This window comes from Melopsittacus undulatus, chromosome 2 (genome assembly GCF_012275295.1).
Source record: "Melopsittacus undulatus isolate bMelUnd1 chromosome 2, bMelUnd1.mat.Z, whole genome shotgun sequence".
Classification (NCBI taxonomy): domain Eukaryota; kingdom Metazoa; phylum Chordata; class Aves; order Psittaciformes; family Psittaculidae; genus Melopsittacus; species Melopsittacus undulatus.
In genome coordinates, this window is record NC_047528.1 from 64,219,166 (window position 1) to 64,243,463 (window position 24,298).

Sequence of the window (24,298 nt, forward strand, 5' to 3'; positions counted from 1 at the left end):
TTTTTGTTTATCAGCAGGCTGCCTATTCCCAGCACCCCCAAAGTCCATAGCATGGGGTCTTGGGCTCTTGCTCAGTGGCTGGATGCAATGGGACCTACAGGAACCTTTGCTGTAGCACACCACCCACATAGCTTTTAGTAATGGAGCAGAGACAGAGGCCCCAGGTCACACACATGCTGTACCTAAACACAGTCCAATATCTGCACTGTGCAAACACCTCTCAGCTGCCATGTGAAGAAAGTTCATCTCCCAGAAACACATTGACACTGTAAATGGCATCGTGTCAGTGTACATCACTGACATCCAGCACATACAGGGTCACCCAGAATTCAGTCCAGGCAAGGGGAGTGGAGGAAGAAAGGAGGCAGCATGAACATGCATATATGCACCCCCAGGAAGGGTGTGGAGGGGTGGTGGACTGGCAGTTATGCTTGAGGACAAGGGACAACTGATGACAAACAAAAGCTCTGCTGCAAAGCTGCAGTTCTGGCCATGAAGCCAGATAACTGTTCCAAAACCCATGAAAAAGAAAAAAAAAAATGTATGAGCTTTCTACTTTCCAAAGGAAACAAAACCTCCTGGCATACGGTGCTTTTTGTTGAGACAGCACCTGGATGCATGCCCCAGAGCGTTAGCCATGTGGAGGGAGGGCTGAGGAAGACATATGTTGCATTTTACTCTCTAATGTAATTGGGAGAACAACAGGCAACCCTCTTAGCAACTGCCTGTATTTTGGTTTCTCCTCAGCCCTCTGCTCGGAAAATTGTAGTCTCCGGTGGGATCGTCTTGCCTGTTCGTGTTGCCCTCATAGGCTTTTAATGTTTTATGAAAAATAAAGAAATAGAACCTTTACAGCTGCAAGAGGTTAAAGAGTAGTGGTTGCTGTAGAGAAATATTTCCTAACACATGTTCTTCATTAAACGATCATTTACCAGTTTGCCTACATAACCATTGGGCTATTTTCTTTTTTTAAAAGAGCTAATGAGCGTGACAAAAAACCCCACCATGCTCAGCTCCTCCCCACATATGTCACAAGCAGATCAAGTGAACGGCTCATGTCCCCAAGACCCTTCGCTGGCTGCTAATGCTAAGTGTCGTCTTAGTTTTCTCAGGAATGCAGGCTTTTCCACAGCTTCACGCAGGATACTTTTTAAAGCCTTGTGCTACACTGACCCAGCCAGAGAGATAATCGTCTGTTCTCTCCAGAGTACCATCTCGCCTTACTGAAAAACACATTTTTGTTTGCAAAGCGCTGGCAGGAGACAGGGGAGCATGTCTCTGTACTCCTGCAGCCCCCAGGCCCCTCCAACTGGATCAACCCTCACCTCTGTCTCTACCTGCACCGATCTTTGGCACTTTAGCTCATTTTAACTTTCTGTTACACAACCTGTCTCCTCTATGACAAATTCGGTGTCGATTCAGGTTTTGCAATGTCTCATAGCAATGTGAGTTTAACATTCCTTCTTTCCAGATATTCCAGTTCCTTCTGGCAAGCAATGAAGGGCTCCTTTTGCTAATCTCTCACAGGAATGAGAAAATAGCTTTCACCTAACTCTTCTCTGAGGTAAATAATTTTTTCCTCTTAGTGACTGTTAACCTCTTTACATAAGGAAAACCCAGGATGAATGTAACAGAGCATGCAATACCTCCAAGGTGACACAGTTTTCAAATTAAGCATAAGAGCAATCCTGCAGAAGTTAGCTTTCCTTGTATTAAAGCATGCTATCTATTTGATTTTAAATATAACCATCAGTAGGTATTCAACTCTTCCCCCATAAACAACCAGCCTGAACACCAGCAGCTGGACTCTCCTAGCATTCAGAATTGGAACAAGAGACCAGCATCATACATTTCCCTCCCTTGCCAACTCAGAAATTGCCAAGGCAGAGCAAACGTGCAACACAGACCACAGCAGCATTGATTTATGCAAGAGCCAGTGGTGGTTTCCTTTAACATAAAGCTCTTCAGAACTTCATTTATGATGAGGCAACTGAACAAACATACTGCATAGTGGTCTGGGTAGGAGGCAGTTTGTTTTACAAAGAAGTACAAGGAAAACCATACCAGATTTACTTAGTGCAGCAAACAAATGACAATTCAAAAAGAGTAATCAGTTAAAGCTTCAGTTTAGAAAAACTGGTAAGTGGCAACCCTCTTTCTGCTAAACTTTTAACAGTGCCGTCTGCTAGCACTACACAGCGCAGAGCCACGTACAACATAGCTGCTTGCTCTAGACAGACTGCAGGAATCCACAGTATGAAAGCTCATGGCAGTACAGAAACCCTGACTGCTGGCCTGGGCCAACAACCCCCTTCCTCCACAGACTTGATTAGAAGCAGTGATTTATGGCTGAAAGCACACTTGGAAAAGACCATTCCACACCCTATTGTTACGATGCTGTTACAACCTTAAGCTGCTCAAAAACAGTGTCTTATGGCAGCTGTTTCACAGCTTCTACAATAGGTAAGGTCACTGGTTCTTCCCCTTGACTTCTCTTGACTAAAAATTGCTATTTTCTGCAAGGCTGCTGTTACAATACAGTACAACTCACACCGAGTTAAATGATGTGGAGCAGACATCTATCTGCTCCCAAGTACTCTCCAAGCTAACGGGATTGATCAGAAACAGCTTCTTGTAGAACCTCAACCTAGGTTACATCTCTGTAAGAGTGTTTCTGTGTTTTCAAATGGAGCAGACTATTTTCCTTACCCGGAGAATCTCTCTGGAGATATATGCTATCCAGTCTTCTTTCAGAGTATTCCCTTTTGTGTTCTTCACAAGGTCTGTGATAGAGCCGGCTCCACAAAACTCCATAACAAGCTGCAAAACAAATATCAGCATGCAACCAACATTAAACACAGTTCCCAGCTGTCTCATGAAGTAAAATGATCAGGTTGCACCACTGATTTGGGAAACCCTCATGAAGCAGAGAGTATCATTTATTTTACATCTCTGCCTGGAAAACAGATCCAAACCAAATGTCTCCAGTGTGTGTCAGACGTATACGGAATATGTCTCACATTAGTTACCACATTTTCAAGGACTGATTTAATCACTGTAATATAATGCTGGGAATCTGGATTTGCTCAGCTATGCAAAATGCATTAGCAGCAACAGCAGTAAGAGCACATCCAATGCTGAAGGAATCAAACTGATCACACCATTGCAACACATCTTATTCTTCAACTCACATTTATTTATGGAAGAACATACACTGATGTCTGTACCCTGTCATTTCCAGCCCAAACTTCAATACTCTAGAGGGTGTAGATGAAGTGGGATGAGAAATGTAATGGGTACAATTCTCAAGTGCAGCCTTTTTTTTAACAGCCACACATTCTTACTGCTCAGTTCATCTGCCTTGTTCCCAAGAAACACGTTACCATCCATCTGGGAAACAGGGGGAAAGTTATTTAAAGAGCAAATCCATTGCTAATAGCAATGAATCTTGGTTCAGCCATCCTCTTAAGGATGCATGATTAGCCTATGTGATTCAGTTATCTATGCGTTCAGGCAAGCACCAAATTCTATTAGTTTGTCTTTTCATAACATGATATATCTGTCATCCTCAAACTATATCCAAAAGGGAAAAAATTATGAACATGCTTGAGAAAAATCTGCTTACCCACAGTTGGTCATCATGTCCTGGAGGACTCTTCTTAATGAAAGCACCATAATAAGTTGCAATATTTCTATGATGAGAATATTTCTTTAGCATATTAATCTCCAGTTTGATTTCTTCTTCTTCGTCCTTTGGGGGAAGAAGAATAAACCGCAAAAAGCATGTTTAACACACCACATGCATTATTTATTTCCTCTTCTTTCACAAAAGCAGGTTTTTTAAAGTTCAATTTATACCAACATCATGCTCAGCAGACATTCATCAAAATCCTGTTTATTGAGATGGTCTAAAACAGACCTTTATTTTCCCAAGTTTTTAATAGTTAAAAAAAAGCAATGAAGCACTGGACTTCATACAATAATGGAGCAAGGCAGGATCTGTTTAAAACCCCTATGCTTGTAATACCTTAAGCAAATATACAGCTAGCAGGCTTTTATTCTATGTAACCCAGAAAACTAGGAAACCAGAAAAATCTGTGAATTTACGATACAGGAGCATTATTTCCATCTTTCTCTTTTTTTTTCTCCTTGGATTTTTAAAATTGCAAACACTTCTATTTAAAAGCCAGAATAGCGGCTTAATGCAGCTGGACACCAAAGCAAGCCCTCTGAGTACAGTTCCCCCACGGTGGGGACCACAGGGTCCCCCCCTTGGTGCCAGCATGAGGCTGGCACAGGAAAGCAGAGTTGGAGATCAGGAATTCCCCTCCCTGCGTGGGCAAGGCATTTGCCTCATGCACAAGTTTCCTCCTCCTGCATCTGCCTTTATGGAGGAAGAGCAAGTGCATCAGGAAGAGAGGGCCAGGAGCCAGGGCAGTAAACAGGATGCTGGACACAAAGGCTGAGGAAGGATTTCCCCCGGCTCCCCCCACCTCAGAGAGGTGCCAAGCAGAAAGCAGCTTGGGTGAAAGGAGGTCACCCCTTCAGAGAGCTGAAATGGGCAACACTATGCAATCACTCCGTAAAAACATCCACAATCCAGTTTTGAAGTGATGGTAGGATGTGTTGCATGGAAGGATCCTCACATGCTTTGACGTGATGTCTAAGCAGGCTGTCAGTGGATACTGAGTAAGACAACATCATTGTACCCCCAGCTCTCTTAACACACCTAGACAGTGGGAGCCTTCACCTAGCACCTCTTAAGGCAATGAATAAAAAGGCAGCTGGGTTTACCCCTTTAGGTAAAATATTTATTCGCTACACAGTTTTCTAACCTTGGATATCCAGGGGAAAATGTCTACCTTAAACTGATTCCAGGAAGAAAGCGAAAGCCCTGCTCCCAAGGGTGGCTGGCTGATGGAAAGGATAGCATCAATATTTTGATTATCCTGTAATGTCAAAGCTGATTACATGAGAAAATTTTAAGCCTTAAACTTCCTTGCAATTTGTTACCATGCTAGCAATCAAATATCCTATTCATGACTTATGCAGATGTTAATACTAAGTACATGTTAACTATTTATACACACTAGTAGCCCTGGCTTTATCAGAAGAAAACACGCTATGCCACAAAGCAAACAGTTATTTCACATACACTAACAGTGTGATGCAGTGCTTACTCGTAAATTATTATAAGACAACTCCCAAAATGAACCAGGGACGAACTATTCTTAAAATTTCTCATGACGCATCTTGAAGTAAAATAGTGTGTATTTCTGGAACACTGAAATAGTAAAATAATCTTGTAAATCAAAGTTCCCAGTGAACAGCAGAGCCAGGAGAAAGCGTTATCAGAACAGGTTTTTGAGCCAAAAGCTAACTTAGTGCTTCCTCAGCTGCTTCTGGTGTCCTTGTTTTTGTGTGATTCTGTTATTTATTTAGACCATATGAATATGTTCTTATGCTCAAAACTACCACACTGAACTTTGAATTTAGGCCAAAAAAATAACAACAACTGTAAGGGGAGCTTTATTAAACTTACTGGTTTGAGACCTAATTGCTGATGGGTTAATATGCATAACTGGATTAATCTGCTACTTTGTACTGAGATTTTCATATGAAAATGACTTCCTACCCTCAGCACATGAACACAATAGCATTTACAATACAATGGGCAGGATATCCTAAAGGTTCTTCATGTTTACGTATTGTAACAACAGCCAAAATGGCAATGCTTAGACAGGATCTGTTTCTGAAAAATAAGATAATGTCCTGGTTTGACCAGGACAGATAATAAAACAAACACTCCCCCCAGAAAAACCCAAACCACAACAAAAAAGGTGCACACAGACCCAGAAGACTGCAGGCAATTACTGCTCTTCCAGATTCTCCTTGTGGCCGTCTCAAAGCACCTGCTCAGTGGCCTGCAGCAACCCCAAGCATCCTCCTTACCTAAGCCTAATAATGGTTCCAAACTCCTGTTTCAGCTGTCATTGAGCATTTGTCCACAACACAAACAGTGTTTCACCTACAGTTCAAGGTAGTCCAAATTCCAGCCTACAAAAATAAATGGACTCAGTAATTCTTGCTAGGCCTTTGGAGGACGCCACTTACTTAGTGTGGATCGATATCTCCCTGGCACTGAGTCCTGAAGACTTTCTGGCGACAGGAACTATCATGAGGATGAATCAGCATGGAGAAAGTCTGCGGTACCACTGGGGTACAACAACTGGTATAAAATTAAAATAAATAAAAAATAAAATAAAGGTGACCAGTTCAAAATTGTTCTGTTACAGATTCAGGAACAGTTTTTTTTCCAGGGTCCAACTGATTTCATCCTGATGTGGACATCTGAAAGAGACCAAACAATGCGCACCCTACCGGAGTTTATTTCTTCTCCACTAACTACAAAAGGAGGATGAGGTCATTAGCCAAGATCCAGACACCAATGCTGCAAATGTCTCGCATCAGGGTGAGATGAATCCCACCCAAAAATCTCACCGGATAAGACCATTTCTGCACAGGTCTCCTTATGGACACATGTACCGCAGGGAAGACAGACTGCAGCCTGTAGCAGGGATCCTACTGTGCAGGAATCCTACTGTGCAGGAGGGAGGTGTGTTGGTGGCCATCCCAGAATTTTGGCACATGAGCCACCCTCAGAGACAGAAGGTCCCTCACCTCCTCCTGACAACACACGCCCTGCACCACCACTAACAGTCACTCCTTTTGCAGAGGTGCCAGAATCACAAAAGGAGAAAATTAAAACCGACTAAGGCAAGAGATTGTCATTCTCATGAAGTAATACAAAAGTACATCCTTTCTTCTTGGAGGAGAGAGGCAGCTGGTGAGCCCTTCCTAGTGATTTTATGCAGCTGGCATCAATTACCACTTTAAGCCATTATCTGTGGATACAAACTCCCATTGAAACCTTCTTTGTCTGGCCTGTGATGGGGCTGGTGTAAGTGTTTTATACTTATACATTCACTGTTTGTGACAGCACGTCTGATTACCAGTAATTTCTGTGGTAAGCTATACTTTTGCAAGACTCACGTGGTTAAATCAAGTTTGAAGCGGCTTTCCTCTCCCATTCCGTGCATTTCCCTTCAGAGATTAAATGGATTTGTCAGCATCTCCAGGGATTTCTAACCGCAATGCTGTTTATCAAAACAACTTTGCCTGTAAGACTAAAAACTGCACACGACACCCGCACAGAAACCAGCCTGTGTAAATGGAGACTGTTTCTAACCATTTGAATTAGCACGTTAAAAATAAAACCAGGCATGTTACCTCTCAGCTTGCCACCTAGTGGCACCCCATCAGCTTGCTTATGGCTAGAGCACAAACCCCCAACTCCTCTTGTTCTTCCATTCATCGCTGCACGCTAAATACCGGATTATTTTTCCTGCATGCAGATGGCAACTCCATGATTTGTCATTTCCATTACATCACCATTTAAAAAACTGCAATGATTTCAGTATCTGAATGATTTAAATATCTGACCATTACTGCCACTGGAGGAACTCCCAAATAAAAGCTACTAGAGCAGATCTGTGTAAGGAATATTAATCTGAACAACTCAATGATAACATGTCAGGCCGCTTTTCAAAGGTAACCCCCCTTCATCATTATTGCAAGAAAATCCTGCTTGCCTGTACAAATTCTTAGAAGATGAGGAATTCAGAAGGACTTCTGCTGGTGGTAGGGAGGAAGAAGAAGGGAGCTATAGCTCCAGAAGCGCCAGAAGCAGGGAGGACAAAACCAAAGGAAAAGAAAAAATCACTTCACGCCTGCCCCATTTTAATCTACTTCCCTAAATATCAGTCTAGTGCCTCAGGAGACCAAGCAAAAGAGTCCTGACCTGCCCCAGCACTGCAACTGGTATGAGACCCCTACAAGAATCCATCTCTCAGAAACACACCTGGGGAGTAAGAGGGGGAATAACACTGTTTCCCCAACTTGATAGCACAAGGAAATTATTTGAGGAGGTAAATTCAAAATAAACCCTCAAGGGATGGCACAGCTCAGGGAGGAGAAACTCAGAACCATTTCAGAAGCTTCTATTTACCCTAGTACTATGATGATGATGGGAAACATGAATGAGAAAATACAACCAAGCAAGGATAAAGCAAGACAATGTTCCATGGTAAGAGCAAGTTTACCTATCCCACCAGATGATTTCTATGCTGCCCTAAATCAGTTTGTATAAGCACACAAATTGGTCCCTTGAGCAACTTCCCTTTTTGATTTAAGAAATGAAATGGTAACAAATCTCAGCTGTCCCTCCACAAACACATCCAGTCATTTTAAGCTACAATCAAGTGCTTTCAGAATTAACACCACTCCCCAGCAGCAAAAAGCCAAACACACAGGCAAAGGGAGATGGGGAAAGGAAAGCCTCCAAGTCTCCTTTCCTTTGCTTTCTGAATGCTGCTCACAAAGTTCTGCCTGCCTAATACCCAGGGAGCTGCACTGTGTGGAGCACAGCAGCTGGCAATGCTCTGCCTGGGGTCTGAGAGTAAGCTGAGCTGCTGAGGATCACAAGCTCCAGTGATGGCTAATGGAATTCAGGACTCTTTAAATCATGGGAGAGTTGGAATGTGTGTGGAGGGGCAGGCGCTAGCCTCAGCCCAGTGCTGGGAAGGGGACTGCTAACCCACAGATACCCAGAGTGGTGGAAATTAAGTTTGCCTTCAGAGGCAGCAAAATGATGATGACTTGGCCCTTCTTTCACTGTCTCCCCCTGACATGCAAGTTCAAGAAAAAAAGGAGAAACCCACAAGAAATCCAGCTCATTTTCCTTTCTGCTCCCTCTCACTTTCAATTTCTGTTCTCCACCTAAATTTAGAAAAAATAAAATATCCTAAAAGGCACCAAGCACAACCAAAAAATCTCCCTGGGTAAATCACGACACCAACATTTACAAACCACCATTCTGCTTGTGTGTCACATCCTCCCTTCTCCCCCCTCCTGCAGCCCAGACCTGGCCGGCATCCATTCGGAGCAGAATATGTCTAGGCCAAGGAAAGTCTGAATAGTGCCTAGCACAATGGGTGACCTTTTCTGGTGCTGGAATCCATAATATATACACTTGTTAATAAAGTTCTCACACACGAGGGAAATGCTTTGGCGAGAAGAGCTGGGGCAGTACTGCACACAGAACTGGAAGCTGTGGCACTGCCTCCAAGCCGGGAAAGAGATTTTAGTTTTAGGAGGAACCTAACCACACGAGCAATGAGACACTAAGCACCAGGCACGTCCTTGCCAGTGACTGTCAAGGTAGGAAGCTGGTGTAAAGCAGAGCAGCTTGCAGAACAGAGAGCTCAATATGGAGAAATGTGATCCTCTCTGGTGCAACAGCAGAGTGCTGGAATTGGGAATATGACATAAAATATTTCTTAAAAAGTAACGGCAAACTCGGGCTTCTTGGGAGGGAAAAAAACTGTTTAAAAGAAAAGACTTTAATCAAGACGAGCAGTAAACATTTAACAAGTCCATATACAGTCCCTCCTAAATCTCAACATACAAGGCCTCCAACTTTCTTATTACATCCCATCTTTCTTCAGTCTTTTATGGAGCCTTTGAGCTTTGTTACCCTGAAGCTAAAGACCTCATGCAACTTTATTTCCCTTCTGTTTCTCTCCTCTATTACCTTCTCACCACCAGCACTCACTTGCCCTATCCACATCATGTACAAGGTCTCTCTTTCACAGACCCCTTACACACAAGACTATTCTCACCCTGGCATCAACATGTTCATTTCTCTGCACTGTTCATCAAGCCATTTCCAAACACAAACTTCTGAAGAAGGCTTCTGGATTGTTCTCCCTCAAGAAAATGCATTCATCATGCCACACACTCAGTGCCAATGAAGGAGCACTAAACATCCATCAAGCAGCAGCATGTGTGGTGAGCACTGCCCCACCATCACTGTGTGGGTGCCTCTCAGACTTTACCCCTTGTCTACCCATGCAGAGCAAGCCCTTCATGGGCTTTACCATCTGCAAGCTTTCTGGAGCCCATCTCGTCACTGCGAGCTGCCCAACAGCCTCCAAGATGCTTCCGCTGCCAGCACAGAGCCACACTGCCAGAAGCAGCAGACTGGCAGCACTGCACTGACTGCAGAACACGGCTGTGATGTTTTTTCAACGGTCACAAAAAAACCCTAGTTTCGTGAGAACTGGCTGGCAGAACAGTGCTGTACTTATGACCACGTTTGGTTACCTTCAGTGGCAAGATTTCATCAAGCAGGTTAGAAACACACTCTCTAACACACGCGAAGAACACAGGCTGCTTTATTTCTCCCTGGCACAACACCCTCTCTACTACATGCTAAAGGCACCATCTGAAACAAGAGAGAAAACGAGCCAAATTCTTCGCAACAGTGCCATCTCTGAGACTGCAGCCATAAAGCAACAATCAAATTAAAGCAGACTAAAAAGCAAGACTAAAAAGCAAGAGGGATGGCTTAGCTCTTAAGCAGGGTCCCAGCGCTGCCTGAAGGAGCCTGTGTAGCACCATTGTGCAAGCACAGAAGCTGGAATCACGTGCCGGCAGGAAGAAGCCAAAAACCATGTGAAGACAATACTTCTCTGTTGTCTTCCCCCAAACCACCTCCTCTGCCAATCACTCCGACAACAGTATTTTCTTTCTAGCCTGACGTGCTCCCGATGCCTTCACTAGTCACTGAATGAGCTGCACTGAAGGCACAGAGACTGCACTGCTGCTGACCTCCCCCAGTAAAACCCCAGGATGCCATGGGCTTTTTCTAAGACAACCAAGAGAGAAACCTGAGGGTAAATCCCTTCAACCATCTCCAAGGCTAGTCCCTTGATTCTGGTCATGATCACTTCAAAAAGTTTCCTGCTCAGACTGCATTGTTTATCCCAGCTATACAATTTAACTGTCCATCCTCATCAAGCCTAAATTACTTACAAGTTATGCAACAAGCTAGCCTTGTACTGACATCTTCAGAGCTTTCATAGAAGAGGAAAAGTTTAGTACCCCGCTTCCATTACTATTATTCACACTAAAAATGCCTGTTGTCATACAATTCTATATCCAATGTCAGGGCTATTTTTTGTGATCAGAGCAAGCCCTTGCTAGCAGATATGAAAAATAAGCCTGTGTGTGAACAAAAGAAATTAAAACAATTTCCTTTATGCAAAGCTCCATGCTCAAACAAGAGGAGACGTAGATGCTGGAGAGAAAGCAGGCTCTAAGCACAAATACAGCAAGTTGCACATCTTTTCTACTTCCAGTCTCACTGTGCATTTGATGCCAAGGAAAACAACACCTCTGGGGGCAACAGAGCCAGGGGAGGTGTTTGCCCACTGCTTGGCCCCTGCTCTCCCCAGGCAGCATGAAGCTCTGCCATTCCCGCCTGGAGGGCACATCTTCTCAAACGGGTCCCTCCCTGCATGTGTAGTCCAGACACTGCTGGGATGCAGTCTGCACCTGGGAGACAGAAAAGGCTCCCGAGTCCTGCAGGTTTGATGTAACTAGAGAGATTAAACAAGAAATTACCGTTCTAGTTTGACACTAAGCTTTGTCTTTGAGGAGGGTAAGGCAGAAAGCAAGCATTTGAGACAGGAGAGAAAGGAAAACAAAAGGCCGGAATGACTAAAAGTGGATTTCCTATCTAGCAAATGCCACACAAAAGCTACACTAGCAGAAATTTAAGCCAGGAAGATAAAATACATTAAAAACCAGCAATTTTGGCATAACATGAGTATTCTACTATGCACATCATTAAAACCTATGATCACACAAAAGCACTTATTCCCTTAGAGGGCAGATTCAGTACACAGCTTCGCACCCAGTGACCAACTAGACTGTAAATGAAGAAACCCTCTTACATTTTGTGCATTGAATGAAACCCAAATGCTAAAAATCAAGTAAAATGCCCCAATACTTCATGATCACAAATCCAAATGCTGTAACCACAAACACACAAACAGGAACAGAACAAAGGAAAGGAAGGACAGATAACTCCACTTTGGCATTTCCTCTGGGCTGTTTCATATAGGATCCTTTATTAGAAAGAGATGGGGCTGGAGAAGTAGCTGACAAAAGAAAATCAGAAGCTCCATCACATGCTGCCATTTCTTCACCTGACAGTGATGGAGAGCTTGGCACGTCTCCATTTGTAGTATTATTTGGGCCAAAAGCAAACACACCGATTTGTGAACCAGAGAGAGCAGACTGGCAGTGGTGCTCCAAAACTAATCATATATTAAAAATCAAATTAAAACAAAAAATAAAAATATGAGGGAACACAAACAAGCACCACCACAATTACCAGCACTCAGCAGCTGGCAGCCACAAAGCAAGTACCTCACACTTCCAGCAGATACAGGCCCATCAGTGACCTTCACCTTTCTATGGGAAAAGACCCATCTCAGGCCTGTTCCCTTACAGACATCTTAAACAGAATCACAGAATGGTTTGGGTTGGAAGGGACTTTAAAGCTCATCCTGTTCCAACGCCCTGCCATGGGCAGGGACACCTTCCACTAGACCAGGTTGCTCCAAGCCCCGTCCAACCTGGCCTTGAACACTGCCAGGGATGGGGCAGCCACAGCTTCTCTGGGCAACCTGTGTCAGTGCCTCACCACCCTCACAGTGCAGAGGGAAGAATTTGTTCCTAATGTTTAATCTAATTCTCCCCTCTGTCAGTTTAAAGCCATTCCCCCTTGTCCTGTCACTACAAGCCCTTGTAAAAAGCTCCTCTCAGATTTCTTATAGGCCCCTTTTAGGTACTGGAAGATTGTTATGTCTCCACAGAGCCTTCCCTTCTCCAGGCTGAACAATCCCAACTCTCTCAGTGAGACATGCTCCAGCCCTTTGTGAACATTTCCCCCAATGGAAATTGTGGGTGCCCAGGGCAGCTATGTTCCAGGCTTCAGTACTACCAGCATGTGACTAAAATTAAGCAGAATGAATTCGGGCTGTGTGCACTGGGAGCGTCAACAGTTAAGGCCAGCGAGCAGCCAGTGGAAGACTACAAGTTTGATTACGGGCTTTGCCTTCTGAACCCAAATCAACTGGTAGGTGGAAGAACAACTTTGTAACACATTGCTAATCCCTCAGCTGTCCACATTCCCTAAATCTTCCAGGCTCTAATTAACCAAACCCTCCTCATTAAAATGCTGTGAATGCTGCAGTTTTTCCTTCCAAATATTTAAAACTCTGTCTGCAACACTAACATTTTGTCAGAAAATGAGTACCAAGAAAGCCCTGAAAACAAAAACACTGCATTTTCTTCTGCAGCCCACCAATCCACTTCTAGAAAGTGACGTATTTCACACAGCCCACTACTAAGAAGAAACAGACTTAACACTTTCTTTCTGAAGTGGTGTGCCTCTGTCTGAGGTACACCTGCCAGATGAAATAACATCTAACAAATAGCCATCACACCCCCAAACATCGAAGGTAATACGCTGGCTCATGAGCTAATACCTACGTTTAACACTCGTTGTACATGCTGCTGGTAACCTATGCTCTGTTTAACACCCACAAAAGGAAAACTTCAAATTTGGGGCTATGTTACAGCCTCCAAAAAACCTCCTTGTAAGCAAGGACCAGTGTGAGATCATGATCTGACTTATTCAACACAAGGTTTCTTTTGTGCAGCAGCCAAAATATGTAAATTACCCAGGAATAAAAGGAATCGTCCGATCTGTACATGTGTCTTACAAACACGACTGAATGACACAGTGCGAGTGCACAAGTCCTCACAAGTTTTAATTTCAGGTAATCTTTGCCTAAAGGTTAAACACTTTAGCTTCTCTGGTCCAATATTAGTCATCGCTCAACCTCTGTTGGTAATCTGTAACCTTCTCCCCTGCCTTACGCAGAGAAAGTACTGCAAATGCAAAACACTGGGCAGGAACAGGGAGGATCCAAGAGGTTCAAAGGCCCATTCCTCTCACCAGATGAGGGGTGAAAGGGATTGCAAATAAAGCTGCAATACCAGCCCACTGTCATGTGTTTGGGTGAATATATACTGTCTGCTCAGATTGTGGATGGCTGGGGTGAGCAGAAGAGAACTGACCAACCCTCCAGGCTTGCAATATTCTATTTTCAACTGTAAAAATACCCCCCAAAATACCTTCATTTTTCTTCACTGGCATCACAAGCAAACACTGTCTCAAAAGCCAAGCAAGAGGAGGCTTGTTCCTTCTCCCGTTGCCACCATCTTCACCTTCTCCTCCTTCTCTGGTTTGGTGAGAACTGCTCCTCCCAGCAGCAACAGAGGAGAGGATTAACATCAGGTTGGCAGATGTGAGACAGTCAGCCCTATGCACACCCACTGACATAGCCTGTGTCCAAGCCCTCCAACCACCTGCTTTTTCCTGGGGAGGAATGAGCTCCTTCTGCAAAGGGCAAACCTAGACCCATGATGGATGCCAGATCAGACCGAGTCTCCTCCATGCTCTTCTGCAGCACTCCTGAAACCTACAACCCAACAGCAGCTGTGGGGGTGAATAAGTGTCACCAAGCTCAGCTACTCTGTGAGAATAAACAGAAAAGAAATAACTAGAAATATATGGACTGAAAGGAACTTTGCTGGAGCACAGACCTCTCTTAAACTTGCTTGTTCACATGAGTTCCACACTTGTAACTCTAAGGATTTTCAAAGCAGAAATGGAATACAGATACTGTATTTTACCTCTAGAATACACCTGCACTCAGAAATACAACTCTTTTTTAAAAGGGAAATCCATTATGTAATGATTTACAACTGACTGACAAGATGATGATGATGACTCTGTAATTATCAGGTCCAATCACTCCAATTACAATTTACCAGCAGACACACAAACTATGTGATTCACAGCTAACATTTTCTTCAGCACACACTAGGTCTTTCTTAAAACAAGAGGGGAGACAGACAGCCTCTATCAGTAACAGACAAACGCAGCTGCTGACGAGAGGAATTCAGGGATGTCTGCGAGGGGCAAATTTCCCTTTGTGTTTGTGCCAAACCCTTCCGGAGGACAGATGACAACCAGGGCTGCAACCAAAAAGGCTTTTCCTTTGCGTTCAGACAGGAACAGCTGTTACACAGGTACAAAGGTATGGACACGTCTGGGCACCCGTGATAAGCAAGTTCTCCATCAAATCAGTTGCTGATTTTGATTTTCTTTGGTAGATTAATGCTGACTTACGCACAGCATTTAAAACAGTTCTGCACTGCCAAAGCTCTATAAAGGCTGTGCACTTTAGTGTACAAGTAAGTGCACTTGGCACTACGCCACTATGTACAAAATCATTTTCATGCAGCTGCCAGCAGAAGGGAACTATATTCTTGGACCAGATGTTTTTGTTGTTGGCGCTGCCAAGCACGCCTGGAAACCTCACAGCTGAGAGGTGCTGAAGGAGTGAATTAACAATGAACAGAGCCACAAGATGTTCGTGTCCATCTATCAGACAGGGTGTCATGGTCCCCTCTCTCTATTCCTCCCCCTCTCTGAGCAAGGAAGCTGCTGATAGCCAGCTAATTATTTACCTGCCTGAGAAGAAAAGGCCTTCTGCCCCCATCAGGATAAAGAAAAGCAACAAATACTTACAGAAAATATTACACCCTAGCTACATGTACCCTAGAGCTGGGCAGGTGACAAAGAGACCATGATTAACAGCCAAGAAAATAGGACTGGAAAAAATCTAAATGGTCCTAATAGTACAGCATGTGTTTGCTTTCACTGTTGGGCTGTGAACAGGGTTGCATTTATTAAACAGTATTTCACCTCAAAAATCACAGCATCATGGCATCTCACTCTCCAGTTTAAAAACAAACAGCTCAGATCTCAGCACAAGTCTCTCACACTTTGAACTGAAAGCCTGAGAGCACTGGCAGGCTTTTGGGGACGTAAGTCCAATCCCCAACCCCAGCACCAGCTCCTGGTCAGTCTCGGCTGCTCTTTGTCCATGCTGCAAAGCAGGGGCCCCAGCCAACCCCAACCTGCCAGGCTTTGCCTTACCTTCCCCAACTGCACCATGACCAGCAGAAGGGACTTACGGGGCTATAGGGTAGAAATAATAAATCACAGAACCGTCTGGACTGGAAGGGACCTTGAAGATCACCTAGTTCCAACACCCCGCCATGGGAAGGGACACCTTCCACTAGACCAGGTTGCTCAAAGCCCTGTCCAACCTCCCCAGGGCTGCGAAGGGCAATGCCACTCCTTCAGGTTTGTGGTGAGGGGATCACTTTTTGCTTATTCCACTTGCTGGGCGTTGCATGTGTTCAAAGGAAGCATGGCAGAAAGATGACATGTATGTGTGTTGTGAGCTTTCTGGAACTGCTTTGGGGACTCTTTTCTCAGACAGGCACAGCCTACTCCTGTACTGCAAGCCACTATTAAAAAGCAACACTCTGCAACTTGACTGTAAAATAAACACAGGCATAAAGTGTTCCACTGAAATCCTCCTATATGGGAATAAACTCATCTCCCTCACAACAAGCATCATTTTGGTTTCCCAGCCACCAGCTACCAATCCATCTCCTGTCCCAAACGTGGCCCCAGCCCACCTCAATACACCCACCAGCCAACATCTGCATGGGAGCTGTGCCCACCTTGAACACCCAGAGCAGTGTCTTCAAGGATAAATTCTACAGTTACATGTTTTAAAGAAGACCAGATGGCCTCTCTTGTCCAGATAAATAAATGGTTGCCTTCTCAGGACCTTTCCTTTAAAACAAAAGTAATGATATCACTTACAGGGTCTCAGAGGAAGATGATTCATGAGCAGGAAAAGGCCTGTAATTCTGTGCACGGGGTATTCATCCCAACAGATACTACAACTTTTTACTGTTAGTCCCATAACAGGATGAAGTGACAGTCTGAAAAAAATCTTCTCTTAATCACACTGATTTGAAACTAAACAAAGACCAATTAGCCCTGCCAAAGCATGGGGGCTGAAGGGAGGGGGAGGCATTTACATCTGAAGGAAGAAACCTGGATTGTTTGGAGAACTCCAAAATTCAGGGGGATGTAGTTTAAGGATTTGCTTAGAGCAGAGCTGTGTGACAATGAAGCCATGCACAAAGGGACAGGCTGCAGAAACCCTGCCAGCTACAGCTCCACCACCAAGGCAAGGACCCGCTGGTTGGTTTGGAAACATTACCAAGCAGCATGGAAGCAGCAGAAATCCCACACACAGCAAATCGGACCTCTCCAATAGCTCGAGAGAAGCAGCTAAGTGAAAGACCATGTGTTGCGGAGGTCAGCTTCTGCCAGACTACAGGCATCTGAACAAAGCCCATCACGGCTGGAGGCTCCTCTCCTGCGGTTTCCTGCAGCCTCACCCCTCCAACAAGCGCATGGAGAAATCCCAAAGCCCAGTCAAAAAGGAAAGCCTCAGAAATTGCTGGTTAAATTGGCTATGCTTGTCTTTGCTGCTTTACTAACAAATGACGCTCTGCTAGGAAAAGCCTTTAGCTGCACTCTGGCTGGCATGAATTAAAAAGCAAAGGGCGGTGGATGCAGAATAGGAAAAAGAACAGGGAGGCTATTATAAAGATAGCAAACAGAATAATTAAAAAAGAAGGCAAGTTCTAATGTTGCGGGTGCTTTTTCCTTCTTTCTTAGAAGTCACCCCAAAGCAGCTCCATCAGTAGTCTCTGAGCATCTGGGAGTTTCTGCCAAAGTGATCTGCAGCAAAGAGCTAGCATTTGTCTTTGAATCGCAGCCATTATGTGCTCCAACGTTCCCACACCTCGGAGAGAAACTGGAGGCACTCACAATTCTCCTTGGGCTAACGCCGAGCCAGCGATCCAAAGCGCAAGGGATGACAGCAGTGCATGTGCACTGCTGCATATAAAGGCAAGGCACAGTGTAAGAAACGGACACTACTGCTTTTCATGACCTATAAAACTTCTCCACTGAAAGCAGGCTTGGCAGAGGGCAGCTCTCCAACTCATTGGCAAACCTCTTCAAAGCAAGACATCCAGCTAAGGTTGTCTTTCATACAATAGAGCCCTTATTCCCTTGCGCCTTTGGTTCATGAGTAGACACTTTTCCCCAGGAGCCATAGTGCACACAGCCATGCAACAGTCACAACCCAGTTTTGGCCTGCAAAGCAGGCACATGCTCATGTACACCAACAACTTGCATTTCCCACCTCTTCCCTTCAGAGAAGTGCTTAACACCCCAAAGCCCATTATCTGCTGCCAGCTGTCCATGAGCCCTTCTTGCCTCACACCTTTCCTCTTCTAAAGATGTTTAAAAGAGAAGGCTAAAAAAGAAAAAAAATAATGATGAAACAATTTCTCTGAGTGGAAGACACTGAAAAACACTGAACACCAATAAGCTCCTACTATCTTAACTCAAAGATCTCTGCTATGTTGCTGTGTATCAGGTTCCAGAACAATCTTCTGGCTCTTAACATCGTGTGGAAGGCAAGCAGGTTTCGCCCTTCGAAGCCCTCTAGTGATGGCCAAAGGTGCAGCAGTCACACAAGTACTCACTTGAGTGCAACCAGGAGATAAAATGTAGACAAACACTTGCACAAAAAAATTACTTCTCACCAGCCACACCAGGTCAAGATGGCCATGTCTCAAGGAGTACACAAAAGCTCACAGAGCCACACTAAGCAGAGCGTTTGTGACCATTTATCCACACTCTATTTGTCCTCCAAAGGCTGATGAATATGGGTGTTTTGTGAACAACAATGGATTAGACTCTAATCCAAAACCAGCATCAATCCATTATGATTCTTAACTAAGACCCATGGCACTGGGGTTGGAACTAGACAATCTTAAGACCCTTTCCAACCCAAACCATCCTATGATTCTGTGTGGGAAATTTACAAGAATGTAGGCATGATATTAAATGTCTTATTTTTCCTTTTTTTATTCCTATCCCAAACAATACAACTTGTAATCTATATTGTGCTTCAGCAACAGATGTAATTTCTGCTCTTCACTGAATATACAGCTCCTGAATACTTGAGGTTCCACAACTATACTCATCCCATGCATTACTGAGCTGCAGAGACCGGTAGAAGAAACAACTTTTTTTTTTTTCCCCTAAGAAAAATTCCTATTAACTGCCAGCCAGTCTACATCCCTCTCTGAATCCAGCACTGCGACAAGGATGCTACTGTGTCAGCAGGTCTTCCCTATGAAACTACAAGACTCTGCCTAAACCCACTCGTTTGCATTCTTCAGCTTTGTCAACCAGCTGTATGAAATTCACCTGTTACAGAACCAGCTACATATTTTTATATCTCAAAGTGGCAAACCATTAGATGCCTCATATGCAACAACGTTAAAATGAGCATTCTTTCCCACAGTAAAGTCTCCTCTAACACCTTATTTATATTAGGACCACTTTATTGCCAAAGAAACTGATTTAAATCATACCTATCTAGTATCTGGAGGAAGAAAGAGTGGTATCCAGTGAATTAGCAATGCTACCACACAACCATATACAGCAAGGACAGGCTAGGCTTTTGACTCCAGACTTCACTTAAAGCAAACAGATGTCTTTCAGAGGTAGATCTACTTTGGCTACCTGGATTAGCCCACTCAAAGCTTGTTTTCTTTAGCCATTCACTAACCAAAGCACTATTAAACTCATAATTAACATGGTTCTTTGCCTGCAAATACAGGGCAAGGTCCAAAAAGTGGTTCACCTAAGCCAGTCTCCCATGGGTCACCAGATCAGGCTTCCTCAGCACAGGTTTTTTGTATACACCACTGGAACTGAGCTTGCCACCCACCAATTCTTTGCTCTGACATTATCCTAAAGGCTGGAATTCAGAATCACAACAAATGTTATGGAAATGGTCCAAAGCATAAAGTGAAGTAATTTCTGAGGCAAGCAAGTAGACTAAAAATAGTCTGTTGCACAGTGGAAAGAATCAGAAGGTGGGGGAATCCCTGCAGAATACCTTTACACTCCATCCTTTATTTCTAAATCCACAGGTGTGGAGCACTACAAACACTCCTCAGCAGCCAGGCTGTCAGAAATGCATCACAGCTGGCTTCCCTCTCAGATTCCCGCTGTAAAGAGATGGCTTTGGGGCTAGTGTTCCCCAGGCAGCCTCATGGCTGCTCATGCTGCTATGAGCCAGCTCCCAAGCCGCTGCCTCTCTCACTCCCTGCCCTGCCTGGCCCCTCTTGCCCAGCTCCTGGCTAGCTTTTACTGGGGTGAAAACAACAGAAATCTAATCTGTAATAATATATATATTTATAGGTATATTAATAAAAGTGTGTATATACATACACTATGTATATGAATAAATATACACACATACACACTTTATTGCCAGTGGATCTCTCTGCAGGATGGAAGCAGATAGATGGTGGTCCTAGGGGAGCTGGGAAAGGGGAGGAAGAGAGGCAGGGTTGCCCCTGAAGTAGCAGCCAGACAACAAACTGGCTTTGTTGTATTGTAAAATCACATCTTGAAGAAGCAAGTAGAAAATGGGGGAAACCCATAGACACCTACGTAATGAGAAAGCACTGCTATCACAACAGGATGCTGCCTGAACATTTACAAATAGAAAATGCAACTGATCCTCCTTTCTTTCCTGCCAGGGGAAGAAATCCTTTCCTGAATTTACATGGGTGTTTGTTTGTTTACATTTGTAAACACAGGAAAGAGAATGAGTTTGCATTTTCAAGCTGGTCTATCCATTTTCACAAGAACAGTGCAAACTCTTAACCATTTGTGTTGCAAATGAAGATAAGGTTAGGTATATTTCTCCAAACTCTTTTAATGAGCAGCAGCAATTCTGAAATAGGAACTGACATCACTCTTAGGGCCTCAAATTTGACTGGAGACTTTGCCTGATGATGCAGCCCCCTCTGATCTATAAATCAGTGCACCTCTATCATTTTGTAATTTACTCAAGGCTTTATATTTAAACAAATTGTTGTGAAGGAATATAGCGAGAGAAGGAAATAAAAAATTCAGACTGAAAAACTCATTTATAAATAATGGGTTTGCCTTATAGGCTCAAGGAGAGGAAACACAAATAAATGATACAGAAAAGGCTGTTGAGGTAAAATATGCAAGAGACAAATAAAATCCTCTCTAATGGTGCTGCCTTTGCATCAGTATTTCCACAGCAGTGACTCATGGCTGCCTGGCCACCCGCAGCCCTGGCTGGGAGGACAGGCTAGTGCTGTGGGGAGCCCAGCAGCCAGCCACGGGGATGTTGCATCTCCCAGCTGCCTCTGGTCTCTTCACTCAATTACGTTTCTATTCGGTAGAATATTCCACATTAATAACATGGTTTTCAGGAGTTACGGACACTCTCCTTTCTTGATCTTGGATACAGAACCAAGGTGTTTCGCCAGGCCAGTAACAGTTATCCGAAGGTCTGTGGGCTGCTGCATTTACACTAGGATTTCCACTTAGTTCTTACTGGCTCTAGAATGAAACACTAACATTCAGTTCAGTTCATGAAGGGGAAGCTACACTGGAAAACATCCTTGCCCTAGTGAAACACTGCAGAAACACTACATACACCAGCTGACATGCAAAAAACCCTGGAAGTTCATTTCTGGAACAGACTCCTCTACTAAACAGAGAGGGATACTTGTAAATACCCCCAATGCTGCAGATGCAGGTGCAAAAGAGAGCAGGCTGTTGAACTCTCATCACATCTTTTGCACCAGTGATGTGCTGGGTAAAGAAACTACTGTTTTACCAGGTGGATGTGAGGCAAAACATACCACCAATGTGCTTGCTCTCTACACAGGAGCAGTAGCTGCTTCTGCTGCTAAACTCACTCGCTTCTCACAGGCACACCTTCCAGATCCAACTGCTTGAGAAATAAAAGCCTGACACAAAAAAAGTCAGCATGGAATCATCAGAACAAAAAGATGCCTCCTTGGCTAGACTTCCATTGGTCTAATCATGCTTGAAGCAGGTCTTACTGAGACAGCAAGGACAGGAGTGCAAAACTAAAACTTGTGCTTTTTATGAAGCACGGATCTTTGCAATTTAATAACAACATCTTTGCACTTTTATTTATCAGTAGAACATGTTCTCTGCCAGAGGGAATACACAAAGCAGAGTCAGTGGCTTTAATCTCTTTTGGATTAAACCTACCTAGAGGAATGTTCACAGGCCCCTTGTCGGAAAGACTTGCAATGCTTCTAGGGTCAGGAGAAAAACAGCATCTTCTACACTGATCAATTGAACTGCTTTGCGCAGCATCTTCAAGGCTCTTTTAACACTTGGCTCAGCCGTGTGCTTCCCATTGCATATTCAAGAGATAAGGCACAGGGGGAGAAAAACACTTTCCTGTTAGGCACAAGGGGAGCGTTTATCATGGTTACAAGTCAGCTTAGAGTACAACGAATTCCCAGGTCCTTCAGCATTAGCACTTGCTGCCTTTATCACTGGATTTAGGAGCTGCACTTTAAGACTGTACCGTAGCCAACTCCCTACATAATCACTCAAACTGCATCTTGCAAAAGGAGCACTATCGAGAGACTTAGACCAAACATTTTTTTGTCTCCTTAAATGCTGGAGAGTAACACTGCTATTTTACATTTATATCTACATATACACATGTTAAGAAAGAGAAAGAGAGGGACAGAGCTCACACAGGATAATCTCAAATACACAGTGCAACCTGTGGGCCGGTAAGCTAAAGAAAGAACCAAAGGGAGACTTTAAGATGCTCAGAAGTAGTTTGCACGTGCTACCCTGCACACACTCCTAGCACTGCATCACTCACTTGAAAGTCAAGCATCAGAACTACTTCTTTAAAGAAGAAAAACCCAAACATCTACTTCCCCTCCTGATTTACTGCAGAACAGTGGCCAGCTGACTGATAATGGACAGTGGCTAAGGTCTGCCTACCATTCCCAAAGCAGAGGCTATAAATTTCAGCCTCTCCCTTCCCCACACAGCCTGCCAGCTTTCACATAACTTGTTGGGACTTTGTATCTTTGGAATTTCTCCTCCCCTCCTCATTAAACTTGGCTGAAGCTGGCCAGCAGATCCAAAAGATATTTGGTGGAAAAGAAAGCCGGACACACACACACACACTATTGCCAAGAAGCCTCATTTCCTTAGGAAGTCGAGATAAAAATGTGGAATGTCACAGCAAAAACAGGAGGAGCCCACAGGCAGGTGCAGTTTATGAAACTACAGTTAAACACAGTCAAGAAAGATTATATTTCAAGCAGATATACCCCCTTTAACATAAACAGAAAACCAATTCTTCTGTCTTTGATCTTAATGCCCAAGCCACATTTTAAAGTGCACTTCTGCGAGACAGCAGTTCATGCTGGGCCAGGGATCTCTTGCTTGCCTATTCACAGGCAGGAGGAATACACCGCAGACACAAGTTCGGCCTAGATACTCGCTAAAATCAAAGCGCAATGCTCTGTCATAATCCCCATTGGTTTTTCTCTACCCAAACTGGCAAGAGCACACATGCTCTAGTGCCGTATTGACAGGGTTGCCTTGTTTTCCTTGAGTAGACAATATGTCTGATTCACCAGGGGTAAATTAAGCTGTGCTGCATGTCTGACAGAAATGATACAAAACGCAGCCCTGTGCTTCTTGCTATTATCTGCACACAAAACATTTCTGTTTCCCATCAGAACTGGAATCTCCTCAGACAGCTCAAACAAACAGAGCTCAATGGTCAGGAAGGCAGCAGCAAATTGCCTCTGTTGAGGCCACCTGCATGAACGCTCCCCTCAGCTCAGAAGATATGCTCCATCACTAGAACTTGCACAGGCTACTATTGCTCAAATTCGTGTCAGTGCAGGTATGACCTGTAGATTAAGTATCACGATTGTGAAAGCATCCTCACACTACCCACACTGAGCCTTCACCATTGCCAGTATTAGGGTCCAGAATTCCCTAACAAAGACATATGCTAGCAGTCATTCATATATATATAAAATCACATTGTCATTAGTGACTTCCTTGTTAATGCTCACAGAAGGTCTCCAGATGACTGCAGGTACTAAGCTTATGACTAAAGAAAAAACAGGCACAGGATTACAGTTAAATGTATGAATATTGCCCACTTGGACTGACAAACAGTGCCCAAAAGCTGGAATTCAAGTACTTGTTCTACTCATTATAAGGATAGTAACAGACGTCAGTAGCTCACGTAGATGACTTATCCTTTCCTTTGAGTGTGTCAATGCAGTTGCACCATCAGACCAAAGGAAAGAAGTTTTTGCAGAAAAAGTCTAGACTTGTCCAACGAGCTCAAGGCTTGTAGAGAAATCTTCTTAATACACAATCCTACCCTGTCACTAATGGAAGTCAGCTGTAGCCTACACAGCCTTCTAGTTTCCATTATGC

At 43.9% G+C, this 24,298-nt stretch overlaps 1 protein-coding gene across 10 annotated transcripts in view; it reads right to left on the reverse strand.

Moving 5' to 3' along the window:
- Window positions 1–24,298, reverse strand: part of MAP4K4 (mitogen-activated protein kinase kinase kinase kinase 4) — a 165,277-nt gene that overhangs the window by 58,665 nt on the left and 82,314 nt on the right. For all 10 annotated transcript variants that reach the window (XM_034059981.1, XM_034059984.1, XM_034059980.1 and 7 more), the window contains exons 4-5: window positions 3,626–3,751; window positions 2,710–2,820 (exon numbers count right to left, since the gene is read on the reverse strand). In XM_034059981.1, the coding sequence (XP_033915872.1) occupies window positions 2,710–2,820; window positions 3,626–3,751 (237 nt within the window). The remainder of the gene's footprint in view (window positions 1–2,709; window positions 2,821–3,625; window positions 3,752–24,298) is intronic.